Source organism: Mus pahari, chromosome 4 (assembly GCF_900095145.1).
Source record: "Mus pahari chromosome 4, PAHARI_EIJ_v1.1, whole genome shotgun sequence".
NCBI classification, from domain to species: Eukaryota; Metazoa; Chordata; class Mammalia; order Rodentia; family Muridae; genus Mus; species Mus pahari.
The window spans coordinates 67,926,263-67,948,817 of NC_034593.1; the positions used below are offsets into that span (position 1 = coordinate 67,926,263).

The 22,555-nt window shown below is 34.4% G+C and overlaps 1 protein-coding gene across 1 annotated transcript in view; it reads left to right on the forward strand.

Annotated features, from left to right (window-relative positions):
• Positions 1 to 22,555, forward strand: part of Fstl5 (follistatin like 5) — a 592,626-nt gene that overhangs the window by 522,310 nt on the left and 47,761 nt on the right. The window contains exon 13 of the mRNA XM_021196212.1: positions 11,269 to 11,418. Within this exon, the coding sequence (XP_021051871.1) occupies positions 11,269 to 11,418 (150 nt within the window). The remainder of the gene's footprint in view (positions 1 to 11,268; positions 11,419 to 22,555) is intronic.

Here is a 22,555-nt window from a genome sequence, read left to right on the forward strand (position 1 = left end):
CCCACCTCTGCTCCCCTACCCACCCACTCCCACTACTTGGCCCAGGCCTTGCCTTGTGCTAGATCATATAAAGTTTGCAAGACCAAGGGGCCTCTATTCCCAGTGATGGCTGATTAGGCCATCTTCTGCTAAACAGTATTCTTCTTAAGTCTCAGCTCATTGCTGCACAGCAAATGAGATTCAGGCATCACGGGCAACACAAGTCAGTGGCTGGAACATGGCTAGGTTTCCACAGGAACTGTGCCCGCCCCTGACCATCATTAAATGTTAGGCTTAAAATATTGAGAGTTTCGATGTAAAACAAGTTTGATAGGATGAAAAACATGATTTTTATGCTAGAAACACAGGGAAATTATAAGACCATGTTCAAAAATCCTTACATCTACAGTGTGGTTTTCATTATAGTTAATTCTTTAATCTGTAACATTGGGTGCACTTATTAAGTGATGTAATTTTACAAATATAACATTTTAAAAATAATTTGAAATGTGATTATATAGAACAGATATTTTTATATGTTTTCTCTAACTGATACAATAAATGTACTTGCATATATTTTTGTAATCTTCTCATAATAAACCCATACACAATAAAATTAATCCCAGCGTTTGGGATGCAGACGTAGGATGACTGTTGCAATTTTAAGGCAAGTCTAGTCTATGTTATTAGTCCAGGCTAGTAAATGCTATATAATAAGGCTCTATGTTAAAAAATATATAAACTTTAATATTCCTAAAACAATAATCAAGGAATAAGTATTATGAAATATTTAAAATTATTTTAATTCTTGTTCTACATCTGAGAGTGTGATTGCTTAGTAAGGAACTTGTGTCACATGTATCAACTCCTGGGTTCCATCATTGATGCTAGGGAAAAGAGAAGGTTAATCATATGCAGTTTTGTTCCTTATTAGCATTTTTATGCAGAACAAATTTCTCTGTGAACTGAAGTCAGGTTTAAAAATAGGAATATATGTAATTATGTCTGCAAATAGATTTACAATCTGGGGGAGATAAATCTGTTACATCAGAATATTTGTTTCAGTCAGTGGAAGGCTCACAAATTACTCAGTCTGCCTTCCACACCAGCCACTTAGCTGTATAATATGTGAGAATGGAAGAACCCCACCTTAATGTGGGTCCCCATCTTCCTCTATCACTGCATGCCACACGAGACAATTATAGTAGCTAAATGGTATTACATGGGCTAAAAACATGCAGATGAGTCAATAGACCAACACAGAACTCAACCCATACTTCCAATTCACCCACAATGTGTAGAAGAGTGTTACAGATATTCTGTGTCTCTAGAAGGAAAGTATTATTCCATGTCTAAATTCACCAAAAGGGCAAACCTGTAAAATCACACTACTCAATGCCATACTAAGAAAGAAGAACCTAGAGGGGAAGAAGGCCAGTGGCTCTCGCTTTACGTCATTCAAATTATTTAACTATTTTTCTTAAAAGTTTGGGTCTGTTTTGTTTTATAGATTGATAAAAATGAGCTATAACTTACCTCAAATAAAAAACATCCAACAAGGTAAATTAAACCTAACTAGGAGTCATTAAAATGTTGTAAATGACTAGAATTTTGTCTCTAATCTATTTCACATCTAAGATTTCAGATCATAATGGTCAAGCCACTGTAGGCCTTTAAAATAGTATTACAGTGCTAATTCATTAGGTAAGTGAATAGCCCAAGATAGATAGGCACTGGAGGAACACTGAAGTTCAAATCTAGGTTATGTTTAAAAATTACTCTGATAAATAACCAAGAGTCCACCTTTCAAAGACAGAAAATCATGGCACATAATTACTGATCATTGTTTTACTCATCTCTTTATTTCTAAGAATGTGTTGACAGTTAGTTGGAAATTGGGGGTAAAACAAATAAAATTAGGTTAGACACTGTGTTTGAAATTAGTAGGCTCTCTGTCAGAAGGCAAAGGTACAGAAGACATTTGAAAGCAATATCTGTATTTCTAGGTTGACTGACTATTTCTCTTGGACAGTTTGATTATAATCAACTTTCTATTATTTTAAAAATATGGCAGTAGGAGGTATGTACATTGTGTACTAACAGATTTTTCACTCTTACTCTTTGTTGTTGTTGTTTTTAACTAGCGATCTTGCTAGGTTCACTTTGTAAAACACATTTATTGCACTGTTATGATAAAAACTTCATTATGTTGAGAAGCAAAATTAAATGGAGCCTTTTAATTCAAAATGCTCATGCTAGTTCTTAATCAAGTTGATTGGATGTGAAGCATCCAGCATCCACCTAATTCACTTTTACTGACAACCAATGTAATTGCTGCATCTCACTAAGGTATCGGTATTAGTTCTCAGCCTGACACATTTTACTAACTACTTTCTTCTGGTTATGTGACATAACTGGAGACCTTTGGCCTGGAGTTAGTCTCTGTCACTGCATCAAACACAAGCCTGTACAGTAAACATGATATTTCTGTCTCTAGGAGTCTCAGTCCTGTAAGCCATTGCTGAACTCACAATTTTGATCTTTACCAAGAGCTAGGAGGACCAGAATACTATCTTATTTGATGACTCATTTATAATGTCTACAATTTTCTCATTATATTTTATAGGTATTTTAATATTTAATGCTCTATTATTTATCAAATCAACTATATCATATATAATTTACATTTTATAATTTTTTTCATTTAGATACAGTTGAAGTCATTCAACACCTTTGATTTTCACCCATGCACTAAAAATAGTTGCTAGAATTTGAACTCAGTATTATAAAAATCCAGATGAGTAAGTGGGCAATATTCTAATTTGTTCAGTAAAAATAGCCAGTGACAGAGTTTCAGAAATGTGTTCCATTGGGTTCTGTATGTGCCATGCTTATGAGCCAGCAGAAACTATTCCATGCAACCAAATCTCTCCAGACAATTCTGGGAAATGAAAACAAAGTTTATGTGAAATGTGTAGACTAGGGTAATTTCATGAAGTACAATTCTCAGAGAAAATTCAATCTGAAAATAAGAGGTGAGTTGTACTGATTACTTGAACAATACAAACATGATTTTCTTTAATCCTCACAATGACTCTTTTTGATGGAAAACATTATTATATGCATTTTACTAAAGAGGTAATCAGGGTTTATGAAAACTGTTCCAAAACTAATATAAGGGTATTGCTGAGTATTACACCTGGGAATCATTGGACTCATGGCTGAATGAGCTTCCCTTTTTCCAACTCTGACTTCTGACTGCACAGTGCCCTAAGTATTTTTATTAGGTTAAAAGTAAGGATTTCTACCCTGTAGTCTATGTGCTTTTCCTATTTGAAAATCAAAATCCTACTATAAGACAGCATTCCGGTGTAGCCCCAATTCAAGTAAAAATAGCTTGTAAGTTGTAAGTGCAAATTTTCTGGCTGACATTGACATAAATTAAACCTCTCATAGAATGTGAAAAATTCATTTGATTCCATTTCTGGTATGGGTGGAATGCAATATTGTCTAAGTTATGAGCAATGATTCCACTTAGAAGACAGATGAAAACTTTTTTATTTTCAGCTTCTCTTTGTATTTTAGTAAAAACAAGTGTGTTGTTATCCTTGGAGGCTTTGTTACAGCTCAGTGGTTACCTAATGCAAGCAAATCATTGAGTCTTAATTCACAGCAAAGAAAGAAGAAAAATAAAATGTCCTTTGGTTCGAAATTCTTTAATGCCCTACATTGAATATAATTTTCACATATTGTGCAAAGCAAAATTTAAAAAGACATTATACCTAGAGTATAAATAGCTCAGATATATATGATATATATATATATTATATATATTATACATAATTTTATATGTACACATTCCTAAAAGATCTTGAAAGATTTCATAACTTAGAACTAAATATTCTGATGCAATTTTAAAATGATCAATATTTTATCTCTTATTTATCATAAATTGAATCATTCACCCAGCAAAGTATTTATATCATATCACACAATTTTCCAAGTATAACTTTATTTTATTCACATTAGTGAAATAAATTGTGATAATATTAGTTGTGTGTGTATGTGTGTGAATATAACACACACATTTTTTTAAAACAGAGAAATCAAACACAGGAGCTCAATTTAATTTTGCTTGTATGCTTTTGGTTGCTAACTAGTTTTGAACAAATAAAATCCTCCAGATAATCCATAACATGCACTCAAGCCTGTTCTTTTCAAGATGATAGAAGACTCTAAGCAGATTGTTTAAGCTACAGGTTAGTTTTGGCTTAGTAACTAATGGTAGACTAGTAGACTACAGTGCACAGAACCGATTAAGGTTATTAATGCTGTAGAGCTGGGCTTCCTTGGACTGTGACTGACAATGTGTTACTTAACAGAAAAATCCCTTACCTATTTATGTTCTGTCACAGGTAAAATAAACATAAATTCATTGTCCAAACTCTGCGCCTCATTTACATATTTACTAAATGTGACAATTGCTAATATTTTCCTTTGGCACTGAAGGATATGCTTTTGCCAAACCATGGAATGCAAATATAGGCTCTGAGGAACTCTGGGGAAGAAGGTTCCTTAGAAAGATTTTGACAGAGTGTCCACATGCAGAAGCTGGGAATATAGAGACCTAGATTGAAAACACACCAATTAATAAAATGGGTGGTGTGTTTTCAAGAGCTGAGAAAAATTATTGTTTCTTTAATATAAAGTCTACTTAGAACAGTTTCTGTAAACAATATAAATTGATCCATATGAATTAAATATAAATAAATACAAATATAAATGTATATTTAATATATATAAAAGTAAGATACCATATAATAAATAATACATAATAAAATAATATAAATAATATCCTCAAAAATATATGTTTTATATATGTCTACACAATTAATGTCTGTATAAAGTTACATCCAGAGATATGGAATACGCTTGGCCAATTGCTTGCATGAGTAGCTACATCTGTCCAGCAGCCTGATAGTTTTTACTTGAAAGTTCTTTACAGTAAAAGAATTTGATAAAATTTAGTTAGCTCAATTGTATCTATTGGTTTCCAAAGTATGTGTATAAGTCTGAAATCACGCATTACCGACAACTCTAAAGGAAGCACAATGAATCACAAAGGTCCCTCGTCGTTTTTCTCTGAAGGGATGTGCATAGTTTGTGGCATAAAGAAACAAGGAAGACAGTGACTCATAATTGTCAGCAGTGAGTACAATTCTCCCAACTCTATTTTTAATTTTTGCCAGTAAAGAAAATTCTGCAGACCAGGGAATCTTCTTAGTGGCAGAGCACATAAGTAAGGCAAGGCAATGATACTCAAACCAGTGTTATTTCCCCAGCAAGTGACAAGCAACAAGAACTCTCATACAACAACTTGAAAGCTTTCAACTCAAATCTAATTAAGATCTCAGACCCTGTCCCCTTTGTTCCAACATCTTGACATTTATTCCCTGTCCACTACACTCTGGAGTAAACCAGGCTACTACTTAATTAATTGTATAAAATTAGTGTCTACATTACAGGAGATCTCACATGCCACATACGTGCTGCTATAGGCCATAATACTGACATAATTTTTTCATTCACAGCTATGTAAACTTCATAAAACAGTGATCACCAAGATGATGCAGATAGTTAGATACTTTCTTCTTATACTGAGAGAACCTTGCCTGGGTTTTAATTAGTATCAGTGAACCTGCTTTTTCTGCTGCATATAGTAGTCTTATTTTATTATTTTATTTTATTTTTATTAATCAATTTATTTGTTTACATTTCAAATGATATCCCCATTACTGGATACCTTTCCACCAACTTCCCCATCCCTTCCCCTCTCACACCCTCCCATTTGCCTCTATGAAGGTGCTCCTCCACCAACTCACCCACTCCAACCTCACCACTTCACCACTCTTGCATCCCCTTATGCTGGGCCATCAAGCCTTCCTCCCCTTCCATTGATGTCAGATAAGGCGATCCTCTGCAACATATGTATCTGGAGTCCTGACTCCCGTCATGTATACGCTTTTTGTTGGTGGTTTATTCACTGGGAGCTCTGGGTGGTCTGGTTAGTTGATATTGTTCTTCCTATGGGGTTGCAATCCCCTTCAGCTCCTTCAGTCCTTCCCCTAGTTCTTCCACTGGGTTGCTGGCTCAGGTAGTCTTTACACATTACAGTTTACACTCTCTCTTTTCAGTTCTAATTGTTACGCTATTTTAAACACAACTGTTTATTAAATAAAATGCAACTATTTATTAATTTATTTTGTTTATTAAACAATGTCAAACACAGTTTTAACTCATGGACAATAGGAAAATGGACAGTAGACTGAATGTGGTGCTGTTCCTCTCACCTTCTGATGCTTTTCTCAGAGGAATGGAAGAACACTACAAAAGATCACATAGGATGGATTTCAAGTTGGGGCAGTCATTGGATGTCTGTTCCTTCAGTCTCTGTTCCATGCTGTATATCCTGTAGGCAAGACAAATTTTTGGTTGGCAGTTTTATGGGTGGATTGATGTCCCCCTCCCTACTCTAGAAGTCCTTTCTGGCTATGAGATGTGACCAGTTTGATCTCTCTATCCCTCTCTTGAAGGAATCTCAGCTAGGGTCATGCCTGGATACTCCTATCCACTCCTGTCCCAGACCTCCAGCTGCTTCCTAGAGTGGTCACTGCCAGCTGCTTTCTATTCTCTCTCCTAGCCCTCTCCTTCCCGCCCTCCAATTGATCACCTTCTCTGTTCCCCTCCTCCCCTCCTCGACTACCCAGTTCTCTCCATCTGCCTCCAATGACTATGATTTTCTCCTGAGTCAGGCTCATGCATTCTCCCTTGGGACCTCCTTATTACCCAGTATCTATTTCTCTTTTGACTGTAGCTTGGTGATCTTGCACTTTATGGCTAATATACATTTATGAATGATTACATACCATTCATATCTTTCTGGCTCAGGGTTACCTCACTCAGGATGCCATTCTCAAGTCCTATCCATTTGCCAGCAAGAGTTCACGATGTCTTTGTCTTTAATAGTTCAATTGTATTCCATTGTGTAGATATACCATATTTTCTTTATCAATTCTTCAGTGGAGGGACATCTAGATTGTTTCTAGTGTTTCTGGCTATTACAAATAAAGCTGCTATGGACATAGTTGAGCAAGTGTCCCTGTGCTATAGAGCGGCATTTTTTGGTTATATGTCTAGGAGTAATATAGCTGGCCCTTGAGGTAGAACTATTTCCCATTTGCTGAGAAACCAACAAATTCATTTCCAAAGTGGTTGTATAAGTTTACACTTGTTGAAGCATGTTCACCTTGGAAGAATGTTCACCTTACTCCACATCTTCGATACCGTGCACTATCAAATGAGGGCTTGATCTTACCCCTTCTGATGGGAGTAAGATAGTATCTCGTGGTTGTTTTCATTTGCATTTTGCTGACAACTGAAGATGCTGAACATTTCTTTACATGCTTCTCAGACATTTGAGATATGTCTGCCATCTCTCCAGCCTCAGATCTAAAAGTCTAAGTTTTCTGTTGACTTTGAAAGACTGTCCTTTAGAGAAGGTAAAACAGCAAGAGTAGTTTTGAATATGGTAAATATAGAGGAGAAAGTTAAGTGTAGGCATGTACATCCTTGTGCTCACAGATAAGCACTAGAGAAGACAAAACTGTGTACAAGTATCCTAGGGTCAGAGAGAAAAGCAAGGACGACTCTGGAGGTATGGGCATGTACTTCCGTTGGTGCAGACCTTGACTTGTTAATGTGATGCCCTAGATGCAATCTTCAACAACAGATGCAGTCACAGTGGGTCATGCTTATACTGACAGAAGGTAGAAGTAGGAAGAATAGAAGTGCAAAGCCACCTTTGGCTATATAGAGAGTTCAAGGTTAACTTGGGTTATTTGAGATCTTATCTAAAAAATAAATGAAAGGAGTGAAGAAGAGAATAAAGGAAGGAATGAATATAGGAAAGAAGGAAGAACGGAAGAAAGACAGGTAGGGAAAATAGGAGGAAGGAAGGAAAGAAAGGAAGGAACGAAGGAACGAAGGAAGGGAAGGGAGGAGTGCATGAGAAGGCCAACCGACCTGGACAGGAACCTGCTGAGTGATGAAAACATGGAAGTATTTAATGCAAATATAATGTCTTTTCCAAGGGTAATGATGCAAGGTTTGCTGAAGGTAGGGATATGAAGATAGGAGCAAGGATGGTAAAGTAGGCGTTTGAGACCAAATCATTGTAATGAGTAATTAATATAAAAAATAAAATGATAAGTTCCCAAGGTAAGTGACTGTAATTTCCACTTTGAGTTATTAAAGTCCAGAAAAGGAGGCACCAATAACAGCATTAAACCTCAAAATTAAACTTCTACCATAGCCTGCATAAATATTGCAGACCTTTAATGTTTTGGAGTAACATAATAGATGTACATGGACTATAGAATTTAATTTGAAATAGACTCAACCTGAATAAGTTCTAATTTTGAACAGAATTGTCTTTCTTACCAACTCTTATTCCATTAGCATATATTATCTTAATGTTATTTTTATTGTTGGTGTTTTTATCTTTTCCCATTAAATGTTTAATACATGTGAATAACATTTCTCTATAATTGCCATTCACAAATATAAGTATTAATACATATAATTTGAAAAAGAGTTGTGTTTTTCTTAAATGAGATCTAACTGCCTTTAATCAGAAATAATGACATAATGCAAATAAATGAAATCCAAGGTGTCTGTGTGGAAGCTCCTAATGGCTTTGTAAAAATGATTGCAAGTGTGGCTAGGGGTGTCTTTTGGGAATGACATACAAATAGAAAATCATTCCCAGCTGAGCAGTTTATTTTACTGTTGAATCTTTCTGAAGCAGACAAAAACTGTGGAAATTGCTTTTGGTCTGGCCGTTGTTTGGCTGACAGCTATGTGTCAGGTTATTCACACTTGCATTACTTCTTTCAGATTTAGTGGGGCGATTTTACACAAGAGCAACACATTTGTAAACAATTTCCCTATATCCAGGGCCTTTCATCCGATGTCACATCAGGTCCAACATCCCTCCCAGCACATTGTACTTCCATAAATATTTTATCTGGTGTTTATTTCTTAAAAACAAAAACCAAAGCAAAGCAAAGCAAAACAAAAGAAAAAAACCATGGTCTTGTCAATGACGTTCAGTACAGTTCTAAAGAAAAGTTACTCAGGTGTCTCATGGGAACTGATAAGTCAAATTTCAAAACCACACTCTGTTTTAAAGAGGGTCTGCTTCCAGGTTTGCATGGCTTCCTTAACCTGCCACAACACTCTCTATGGTCCCACTGCTAAAGAACCGTTGTGCTGCAAGTTATTGAGCAAAGTTCATTTCCTAACCCAGAGGTGTGCATACCATTCAAGAGGGACTTCTTGAATTTCAGGTTATTTGCAGGATTTACTCTGAACAATGGTATGTTTTAAACAACAGGAAAGTAAAATGTTTCCCACTGTTACAAGATGAGCTCATTTGAATTGATGGCTATTCTAGATTCTCCTTAGAGTTACTGATGTTACAAACTGTAAAGAATAGACCAAAACAGCCTTAAAACAAAGAGCTTCGGTATGTTCACTCTATTCCAAACTGTAAGACAAACATGAAAAATACCTGAACTGGCTAGGTTACCCAAGCTATGTTATATTATTAGATATTAAATATAATCATGTGTGTCTACTGTCACCATTATGTATATATCATTGGTTTTGCTAAATCTTTTAAATGTGGACATTAAATGTAGTACCCACAGAACATTTCATGCGAATTAGAGAAGAAAGCAAGTATGCTAAAATAATTTTAAACTTGATAGTGTGCAAGAAGATACAGTGAAAGAAAGTAGACATTAGTTAGGAAATGTAAATATCTCCAGTGGCTATTCAACAGCTTGTTGTTCATGTGTGTACATTCAGAACTGTAGTGTGATTATGCAGTTTCTGGAACTGCTCTATATTAGCTTGGTGTATTTTGTGTGTATGTGGGGGGTATCTTAACAGTGAGACCAGGTTTATCTCTGACTCTTTTGCCTTTCTTTGATACCCTTTTGGTCCCATTTATGTGTCTTATCTGGTCTTGATATGAGGTCTTCTGCCTTGTCATATCTTGATTTGTCCTGTTTTGCTGCCATCTCTTGGAGACCTGTTCTTTTCTGAATTTAAAAAAAGGGGGGGGATGGATCTAGAGAAAAGAGGAGGTGTGGGAATGCTGGGATAGGGAGGAAACTATGGTTTGTATGTATTGTATGAAAGAAGATATATTTTCAATTATTATAAAGGAAAAAAAGGCATAAACAGTACATTTTTTGCAGGATGATTTTTCTGTTGAAAACTCTTGACAGTAGGAGATCCTGGGAGAAAATTAGATTTATTATGCTTTTCTTAAATTGTTGAGTTAATAAACAAGAGGTAAAAATGAAAAGGCTTTGGATTTTACCAGGAAAATCAGTAACTGAGTATCAGACCCATTTTCTATCCCCATTACCCCCACAAAATTCAAGCCTACTTGAATTGGTCCAAAATTGAGTAAAGGCTCTGCTGAAGTTGGACTATAAAAGGATTTCTGGCAGTGAGATAAAAGCCAGTATTCCTCAGAAATTGTAAAACAGGTTCCAGTCTGCCAAAAGAAGTAAGTCATTTCCCTTGTCTTTGGCAGAAGTGACTCATTACTCTATTGGCATATACCTGTGGTGCTTTTCAGCTTATCAAAATCCAGGCTAGTCTTCAGGCTCCCTCATACCCTAATTACATATTGCGATTATTGTATTTCACAGGCTTCCCACATCCCAAATACCCCTTAATCATTCACTATATAATGGAAAGAGTTTTCCTCCTGTCTCTGCTATTCTCAGTATTTTCTTGCTTGCTACTCTCTATAGTTCTCATTCCCCAGGATAGCCATGTTCAGTCTGCTTTTCTCTCTGCTCTGCACTCTTCTACATGCATCTGGATATTTTCTCACTCCTCTCTACAAGAAAAACATTCTCCCTAAACATGGGACATCATCTCAGGGTGTTTGTTTCCTTTTTTGTTGTTTCCTGCTACCTCACATAGTCTGGGGGCCTGGAATCACATTATAGGAATCTCATTTCTGTTATTTTTTTATGTAATGAACTTAATTTGCTCTGAATTCCATTGACTAACCCTTTTTATTTGCACATTAAATAATTGATGTTTAGTGTCATCAATTACCAAACATTAATTTAACTCAGGATGCTGCCTTCACTGTGTCATGATTTAGGATATAAATTTGTTTTTCTGCTTCGTAAAATGCAGGATGAAGTCTGTCCCAAAGCTGAAGAGGATGAAGTGCAGAGATGTGTGTGGGCATCTGCTGTTAATGTCAAAGACAAGTTCATTTATGTCGCTCAGCCAACTTTGGACAGAATCTTGATTGTTGATGTGCAATCCCAAAAAGTTGTTCAGGTATGATTATGGGTATTTATGAAAATAAACCTTAAAATACATATTTGCTCATCTTAGAGTATCTACCACCTAACTTATTTATGACATTTAATGGTCATTACAAACATGGTTCATTGCAAGAGTCATTTTCACCACAAAGATTCAGTTATAAAATATTATTAGGTAACTGTTAATAATAAAACAGGACTGTAGGTCAGTGACATAGAAGATACCCTTTAATAGACCCTACCATGATGATGGATTCATAACATTTCACAACATGTTTACTTTAGTCTCCGGTATGAACAGTCATATTTTACCTCTTATTTCTAATACTACTTTCAAAACTATGCTGTGAGCCAATTTGCCAAAATTCAAATGTAAAATAGAATACAGAAATATTGTATCTTTGGTATCTGTATCCAGAGTTTGGACCTGAACAGTTAAGATCATTGACCTTAGTAGAGAGAAAAAAGAAAGAAAGAAAGAAAGAAAGAAAGAAAGAAAGAAAGAAAGAAAGAAAGAAAGAAAGAAAGCTTAGTCTAACACTATAAGATACATATTACTCTTAGATGGGAATAATAACTATATATACTTTAGAGTTACATTGAAGCTAAAATAAGTTCATGAATGTATGATATTCAGAGCACATCATAATATAGGAAGAGACACATTATCTATAACCTATTTGCTCTCAAAGTGCCTAGAAACAGTAATGCCCAACTGCCCCTTGTATCTTGTGTGTATAGATACATTTTAAAGCCAATATTTTTATGAAATTCACACACACACACATACACACACACACACACCTACACACACATCTTGATTCTTATCTAAAGGAACAAAAAAGCTTAGAAACACTAAGATAAATAAATAATTCTGCTATTAACCACTTCACATGAATTCATCCATCCATCCATCCATCCATCCATCCACTCATTTATTATCATGGATTAATTGCTACTATAAAATATGTTGGCTATAAATAAATGAGTGGCATTGATTCTAATACAAAGTTCTGGTGACTGTCAGAGTCTAAGTGGTGAGTTGACATTGAGTCTAATGGTTCAGTTTCTGATGTGAAATGATTAATAAAATCTTGAATAAAATTATGAACAGGTATTCAGCTAGAAAATTCTAAGGTTTCCAGGATTACACATTTATCATGGTGATCCAATTTAATTCTCCTTTATATACTGTGAGAACAAATAGCCTGAATGTTACAGTTCATTTGCATATGATTTGAAGGCTGTTGAATTTTGACAAGAGTAGTTTTATTTTGATTTACTCTGAGGTAGGTCAGTGTAAATCAGAGGCATTTGCTCTGAAATGATCAGGTCTCCTTGCCAGAATTTTAAAATTAGATGTATGATGTGAGACTAATCAAGTTGGTCTTTAAATTCAATTTTAAATAGAGACCGACCCTTACTGAATATATATTTCCTACTAGATATTCAAAAGGGGGGAAAGCCAGTATTACTTATTATTCATAGAATTTTTGCCTTCAGATAATGATGTCAAATTAAAAATTAATAGAAGTAATGGATAATAAAATGGCCAAATGCTATGCAATTACCACATAAATCATATTATTTTTAAGTCTGTGTTATAGCTATGAAATACTAGGAAATTATAAGATATTATGCAATCTGAAATCAGAGAAAGGTGCATTCTGATACAACTGTGACTCAAGTGGGTTTTTAGCCTCACATTTGACACTTAGGATAAAGAATAGTATATGACTGCAATGTAAATCTCTTTATGAAATGGGTGTAATTGTATCTTCATTACTCAATCAGAATACATTTCACCTAAATAGATAATGATATATATTTTTGTCACCATAACTATTGCCCGATTATGAATATTATATGCACAGACATGTATAATAGGGATTATTTGATTCTGGCTCCTGGGCCTGGTAGTTTTTATGGCAGCAGAGTTTTATTATCATGTAGACTATGTTTGCAATAGTATTTTGTGGTAAGAAATTTACTGGAGTTAATGATTCATGATTCTGGAGTCTATATTTGTATATCCATCCATGCAAAATCAAGCATAATGTCAAAACCTTCAATTAAGGCATTCTGTAGTCTTCTATAGGCACAAATTTGCAGGGACATTGTCAGTGAACGCGGGTGTTCCTAACACATAATTTTGAATTTTATTTCACATAGTGAAATTGTCTAGAATGATGATAGGACTTAAGTAAAAGGCCAGGATGTGCCTAGTGGTAAACAGTTTCTAGGCATGAATCACAGTGTAGTAGTACATGTGCTCAGGGGTAGTAAATGATATAGGTTAAGTAACTTATTTTCAAATACACAAACACACACACACACACACATACACACACATACACATACACACACACAATTGCTTTAACTGTGTAAAATAAATGGCCAATTAAAACACATTCAAATTTGACTAGTATGAATATTTCCACTAGCTATATATTTGTGTTCCTTTTTAGTGTACATGGACATATTGAATTACATAGATATGTATAAAGTTGTATATACATGATCATACATATAATACATACATATAAAGTTGTATATAATGATCATACATATAATCATATATATAATACATATATATATATATATATCCACTTATACATATACAAAGATGGATGCAATATGTAAGGTTAGGGTTGCAACATTGTTTTAGGGTTGGATATATGTATCTAATTTTAATAGTTAACTTTTGAAACATCATACTGTTTAACCATTTTAAAATAGCATGTGATAGGATTAGTGGTTTATTTCTATGAAAACATATTTTAAAAATTCTAACAAGCAGTAGCAATAGCACTCTTAGTGAAATTAGAAAGACAATTCCTTAGTGTTGTTCTTTCTCATAATTCTATATTAATTTACATTTTTAAAAAAAATCTGAGTATACACTGGTAAGTGGTTATTAGTCCAGAAACTTAAAATACCCAAGATACATTTTTCAAAATATAAGAAAACCAAGAAGGAAGACCATTGCGTGGATACTTCATTCCTCCTTAGAATAGGGAACAAAATACCCATGAAAGGACATGAATACAGAGACAAAATTTAGAGCTAAGATGAAAGGATGGACTATCCAGAGACTACCCCACCTGGGGATCCATCCCATCATCAGCCACCAAACCCAGATGCTATTGCACATGCCAGCAAGATTCTGCTGAAGGGACCCTGATATAGTGGCCTCTTGTGAGGCTATGCCAGTGCCTGGCAAATACAGAAGTGTATGCTCACAGTCAGCTATTGGATGGAACACAGGGCCCCCANTGGAGGAGCTAGAGAAAGTACCCAAGGAGCTGAAGGGGTCTGAAACCCTATAGGTGGAACAACAATGTGAACTAACCAGTACCCCCAGAGCTTGTGTCTCTATCTGCATAGGTAGCAGAAGATGGCCTTGTAGACCATCATTGGGAAGAGAGGCCCCTTGGTCTTGCAAACTTTATATGACCCAGCACAGGAGAATGTCGGGGCCAAGAAGTGGGAGTGGGTAGGTAGGGGAGCAGGGGCGGCGGGCAGGGGGAGGGTATAGGAAACTTTCAGGATAGCATTTGAAATGTAAATAAAGACAATATCAATTAAAAAATGAGAAAATTTTTTTTAAAAAAGGGAAGGAACCAAACTATAATCAAGATATATTGTATGACGAAACAGTCTGTTTTCAATAAACAGGGGGAAATTATAACACACACACACAAAAAAAAAAAATCTGAATATAGTACTTTTGAAATTCACAACAATGTTTGTATTGTAATCACCTTTGAAACTGAAAATCCTAATGCATATCCTAAAATTTAATCAGATGAGAGTAAGTGCTTAAAGCAATGCTAAATAATATTTTATATAAAGGCAACTACATTATAACCACATTTTTTTGAAAAAGCAGTTCTGAATTAATAATAGTTCAGTACAATATTCAATATCAAGGCAAGGCCAGCTTGGAGAGGCAGGTAAACCATTGCACGGAGGAAGTGAGAGCAGACAAACTACAGCCTTCTGCAGAGATACACACAAGAGGCATGGGAAGCCGTGTGTCTGAAAGATTGAGTAGGAGAAAATTAATCTTTTATGTAGTATTCAAATCTATAAGAAAAACTAATAATATAGCCTAGTTTGGTTTCTTTGTCTGCTTTTGTTTTGCAGAAATATGTATTTTCCCACAAAATAAACTATAATTGAAGTTGGAACTGAAATTGCTTACATTTGGAATGAGAAAATTTACTTAAGCATTAAATTTCACATACAAATGAGCCAAGTAAAGAGTATATGTGTAATATATTAAAATTTAACTCTCAAGAGAATATTCTTTCTGTTTAAGATTAGGTTGTATTGGCATTCAATGATGGATAGAAAACAGCAAAAAAATGCTTAAATATTATTGAAATGCTGGTAGGTAGGGTTACTGGGTTAAAGTTACTGACAACTCTAAGTCTAACCACCAGAACATACATGATGGAAGGACAAAGTGTACTGTACAAATTTGTGCTCTGATATCCACAAAAGAACCACATTGTGCATGTATTCATACACACAACAAAACACACACATTAAATTAAAGAATTATTAAATAAATGCTATTGTTAGGCATTGGAAAGTGTAATACTTTTAGAAACACTGAACTTAAGACAATCAACATGGATGACAGCGATGAACTAAAAAAAAAAATTACAAAAAACCAAAACACATGAAAATAAAGTCAAAACCAAGAAAGATGAAAAATATATAAATATAACCCAAGAGTCCTGAGAGGCATCATACTTCTGACAGACACAGTGACTGAAAATTTCAAAATCAAATGCAGTAGAAATGAAATGTTAGGATATGTAGAGAAATAATAAATGGGTCAACATTTTTATAGTCAATGGACACTACCCATACAAACTCCAGGAGTTCATTAGTCTCGTAGAAAAAGTTCAAAGTAGCTAACAGCATCATGTCTTGTATTCTTGCAATTCTGTGTAGTTCTTAGAAGTAGTAATAAAAATAACAAAGGCTCCTCAACTAGTCAGATAACAAGAATGAATCAAAGTAAGGTGAAAGTAAAAAACTTATTAAAGGAAAGCAAAGCTCAGACCCCCTGCTGGACAAGCATGAGGACCTGAATTTGAATATCCAGCATCCACATAAAGTAAATAAGTTGAACATGGCCAGTGTTGAGAGATGAGATGTGGAGAGAGGTATACTCCAGGTCGCTAAATGGCAACCTTCATGTTTAGTAAAAGCACTTATGCAATGAGAATAAGACTAGAGGTGGTAGAGAAAAGTGCTCAGTGTTTTCCTTTGGCAATTGCATTCACGCACACAGGCACTTCCACAAACATGTGTGTGATCTCACATATACAAATATACTACACATACTAAAATCTTAAGTATTTAATCTGTAAAAATATATAAAAACAGGATAAATGAGGGAAGGAAGAAGGAAAGAAGGAAGAATCAATCCATCAAGATATCCACAAAACAAAAGAAAACAAAATAAAATTGTCTTCTACATGTCAGAGAAAATGTAAGGCCTTCTTTGATAAGCAAAAGTCCATAATAGACATTAATCCTGGTGTTAACTTTCAGAAATTCCACTGAGAATCCTGGTTAAATGAAGATGCAGTCACTTGACAAAGTGAATAAAGAAAATTTTCAATATTGGTAAATTCATGGGCATTAAGAAGAGATCGTGTCTCTAGCTGCATATGTAGCAGTGGATGGCCTAGTTGGCCATCATTGGGAAGAGAAGCCCCTAGGTCTTGCAAACTTTATATGCCCCATACAGGGGAATGCCATGGCCAAGAAGTGGGAGTGGGTGGGTAGGAGAGCAGAGTGGGGGTGGGGGGTGGGGGAGGGTATAGGGAACTTTTGGGATAGCACGTGAAATATAAATAAAGGCAATATCTAATTTTAAAAAAAAAAGAGAAGAGCTAGTGATTATACCCTTTCAAAGTTTAGTTTTCTACATGATTTGAAAGCAATATAAATGAAAGTGCTATGAATATAAAAGCCAATTAATTTAAAGCTTGTAGTTCAGCATCTCTTTCTAAATGTACTCAATGTTTTTATTTCATTTGAGAGAATAAGAGGGATTAAAATTTTTAATCAATGACTCACAACCACAAAGAAATTTAACACAAAAATTGTAAAGAACAAAAGAGAAACAAATGAATAACAAATACCAAGAAATGTCAAAAAATTGAAAGTAAAATTCAACCTTTTAAAGATTAGCAGCATTCAAACAACCTTACATAGATGAGAAAGAGAAAGAAAGAAAGCAGAGAAAGAAAATCTCAAATTACTAAGATTGTCCAAGAGTGAATCATTTACAGATTTAAAGCAGTTTGATTGACATAGAACTAATTGATAGAACACTAAAATAAGGGACTAAAAGATATGTACAGGTAAAATTTTAACTTGTTACTAAAAGCAATTAAAAAAAAAACGAATGAAAATGTAGTTAATGACCGTGATTTAGATGATCTCATATTGTTTAGGTGTCAATCCCAACCACAGTGATCTATGGACTCAAAGCAAAATCCAAACAGAAATAGGTAAGAGAAATGAAAAATCCCATCCTACAATTATATGGCACCCCACAGAGCATAATCAATATTGAAAAAGATAAATGAAAAGAGAATATATATTACATAGTTTTATTCATCTTCTCTCTAATATGTATCACTATTTTCTTTTTTATAAACTTTATACAAAGTAACAATTACTAAAATAATACTCAGAAAGACGCATATAGATTAACAAATTATAATACAAATTCAAGTGTCCATACATGTACTCTCAAATTATTTTTGAGAATTTGTATAAGCACTTTTAAATGAAAATAGTTTAAGCTTTTACTAAAAGTATATATGCATATAAGAAAGAATAAAGTTGTAAGGCAGTTTACAGGCAACAAGTATCTCAAAATGATAGATAAACATACATGTAAAATATAAACTAGAGGAAAGCAAGCATCAAGCTATAAGATACTAGATATACTGATGCCATCTTGGATATGACACCAAAACTCTGGATGATCAAAAGATAATAGAGAAATTGGACAGCATAAACTTATTTAAAGGTTTCACAGCAAATCATAAAAAGTAAACATATAATTTATATTTCGATTAGGAATTAGTATCTAGAACATACATAAAATTTCTAAACAGAAAAATAGACAACTAGGCTTTAACAAGTACAAGAACTTAACCATATATTTCCTTACAGAATATATATAAGCAGCCATTCAGCACAGAAAACATATGAAGTATTAAGAAAATAAAAATGAAATTTACAATGAGATTTAATTCACACTTATCATTAAATCAAACAAAGTATGTTGATAAGAATGTATTGAAACTTTTACTTTTCTACAATGTAAATGGGGATGAATACAGCAGAGCTACCAGGGAATGAAGTGCCACGGCTTATCAAAATTTAAATCGCACAATGCAGTAACCCAGCATTGCCATGGTGGGTTACATAGTGCTGAAAGTGAGCTGAGTACTCCACACTGATGCCCTTCAGTGGATGAATGTGGTATATTGTATAATGGAGTTTTAGTCGCTCATTAAAATGTAGTATTCTCTCTCTGCCAGCAAGTTTAGAAGTACAAGCATCTGACACACACCCAACATCTATACAGACACATGGAATCCTGTCTCCAATCTCCTTTCTTGTGTAGCAGATGTAAACAGTTAACCACTAAGCCACTTCCTGCCTTGACCATGTTTGTATGTATATTACACTCTTTCTTATATATATATGAAGGCCTATTATCTCCAAATAACCTTAAGTGTATCTGCCTCTCCCACCCTGTCTTGTTCTTCAGTTCTAGAGTTGGAACTCTGGGCCTTCAGTTTGTTAAGCAAGTCCTCCAACAAGCTAAAGCCTAACCCTTCCACTTTAGAGAGATGCGACTATTCGCGCTTTTATCTCTTTATTCTAAAAAATAATAAAGTTAGATAGTTTTGAAGCTATTTAAGCGCTCTGTTTTCCCTCTACATATAATTTTAGCTCATTCATATCTTCATATAATGAGTTTTCTAACTCTATTACCAACTGTGTGAAATAACGTATGCTTATATTTGCCCAAAATTCTCTTATCTGTTTATGAACTTAAGTGTTAGAACATGCATGCAAACTGTGCATACCCTGGTGACTTAATTACTGTACCCAGAGTCACTTTTATGATCTTAAATACTCTCATGATTTTTCCTAAAATCTAAAGAGAAAATCTAAAAAGAGTTTATAGTCGTAAATCTAGTATTCTGCAGATGAAGGGGTAATCCTTGTAAGTCAAATTTTAAGAAAATATGCTTATCCATTAAAATCTAAATAAAAATATATTGTTTCTACTTTAAACTTAATCCAAAGACAGAACATGGAAAGTTTACTGTGAATTGTAAAGAATAAAGAAAATATTACAAAATCTATCTTTTCTGGGTTTGTCCATTTGTGAGCTCTAAATTGAAACTAGCTTTTTCTCATAATCAAATGTTTTATCTTTCCTGCCTACATCCATGTCTTCTTCTATCTCTTGTTGAGAATACTAAGACAAAAATAGTAACCACAATAAAAAAAATAGTTGTCCCCTAAATACTAGAAAAAGTGCTATAGAATTCATTTTCCTGTTTGTAAATGGTAAGATGTTGACCAGAAGGAAATTCATTGCTCCTAGTCGAATATATATTATCTACATATACTAACATATACATATTAGCATAAGGGTTAAACCACTACACTTAATTAAATATGCTCTTCAAGTTTTCTTCTTTGATTCAAGTAAGTCCACAGTAACTTTTATAGAGCTACAGCTGAAAGAAAGGCCTTGGCTACAGAGATTAATCTCCAGCCCTTGCTATTCTTGAGACAAGATTTACACATGTGATTCAAGCTATGCAGAAACTGTGACCTCTTGTGGCTTCTCAGGAGTGCTGGGACTATAGTTGTGTATAATCATTACCACCATCCCCAGAATTATATACTAATCTATGACACCATATTTATACATTTTCCTTTGTGTTAGTTGACTTTATGTGTTATATGGCTATTTGAGGACTACAGACTATTCAACTTTAAGCTGCATTGCTACATATTATTTTTAGAAAAGGGACTAGTTTCTTATATAATTTCCAGCACTGGGGGAAAGTTGATACAGGTCAGAAAACATTTGTAAACTTGTTTTCAGTAAATCCATCATTTTTATTTGTAGCAAAAAGTAAAAGTCACAATAATTTAATAGTATATCTAAGCTTGATACTGTTTTAAACGTCAGTTTCAAACATTTTCTAGAGCTCCACACAGATGATGTTTGGCTGTATAGATGATTAACTAGTAAACAACTGACCTCATTTTCTTTTCTATGGAACAAGATTCTGTTCTGCCTGGGTAAAGTAGTGGCATAGTGTGACACCTCAGGAGTATTATTGGGATCAGCAGCAGTTTCCTCCAGCCATTATCACATTATCTTGAGAATCTACATCATTAGTTTAAATTAGGTTCACTTAATTAGCCAGCTGGTACTCTCCTTGTCAGACTGGTAAACAAGCTGTGCTGTACTGTTCCCTCATGTCAAGTCTCAGACCCTCTTCTGGGTCTCACAGCTATTGTCAGTGTTTCTCCATGACAAAGTGAGCCATCTCCACAGAATCAAATGCACCTTGTCCATACCACTTAGCTTTTTTTATTTCTTGTAGTTGCTCCAGAAAGACTGGTGACTTATTACATCACCTATGTACATGAACATTAGAGTCTATAGGCCAACAAATATATAAACACATATAAAAATGTAAATTTACCCTGAAAGTTTCCCTGAAATTAGACTGTGAACAATGCTTTTACAATAGCAGGCAGAGAAAGCCTCTATCAATATCCCCTATGAAGCTATAATGCATCAAAAAAAAAAATCTTTGGGTGACTGTTACATAGTTTATTTTTACATAAACTTAATGTTTACAAATATAGCACTGAATGTAGTATTTATGGAAATTATCTTTCTAGGGCTTGAAACTGTTAAGACAATAACATGATAGTTACTTTGAAAATATTTCAGAAAAGGTTAATATTCCAACAGTACAACAGACAATGTACTGCAATAGAATTGTTTAAAACAGTTAGGCTTTTTGCAGTCATGTCACAGTGTCAAATATTTAAACACCATGGGTGGTATCTACTGCATGACCCCCTGTTTGGCATAGCAAGTGAGCAGCCAGAGGGACATGACCCCAACACATTTGTTTGTATTTGTGTATGTCTTATGATGGATTCCCATTACTCTTTAAAACCATCACCTAAAAAGACAAATACTGGAAACTAAGAATGGAACCCACCTCCACCTACGGAGAGTTATATTTTAAAGGCCCATACTTACTAGTACTTGTAAAGAATCATGTGAATAGTAGAATAGCTTTGGTAAATAGAACAGTATGATTTTTTCTTAATAACATAAGTTAATTTCAGCATGTTATACAGCTTTGAGGTTGGCTTATTCTCACATGAATGCTCGAGCCATGCCTGCAAAATGTTCAGTCAGCCGTAAATTATGTTACACAGCAGAGGCTCACAGGATTTATCCTTGGAAAATAAATAAATACATTTACCAAGTACTAATTCTCTGCCTTTCACCAGCAGATTGTCCAAGTTTCTGATCATTTAAATATTAGAATCATATTTACAGATGTCTTGTAAAAGTTCAACCCATGATATTTATTTCTTCAGGAAGTGGGTGATGAGAGCCGGAGAGTAATTTTCACAGCCTGACTGACAGGCTGCGTATTGGAGCCTCCCAACACAGTCACCATCTACAAGCATGTGCATCCCTGCCCTACAGTTTGTGACTGGAGTTGCTTTAAATATGTCAGATTACAGTTAAAATCCTAGAAGCAGACTCATCCAAATAATCAATTTCTCTCCAATAAAGCAGATCACATTTGGTTCACTTTTACCCGTACTTCTTTTATTTTATTATTGTTTGCTTGTCTTTGGTAAATTTTTAAAATGAAATTACAAAAAATGATTAAACTTAGTAGTAAATTTTTGAAATGCTAAAATGCAGCACAATTAAACTGTTGTTGATACTTGAGAAGGTACTTTAAAATTCTTTTGATCTTTTGAACTTCGATTAACAACAATTTCTCTTTCAGATGTATATGAGTTTATTT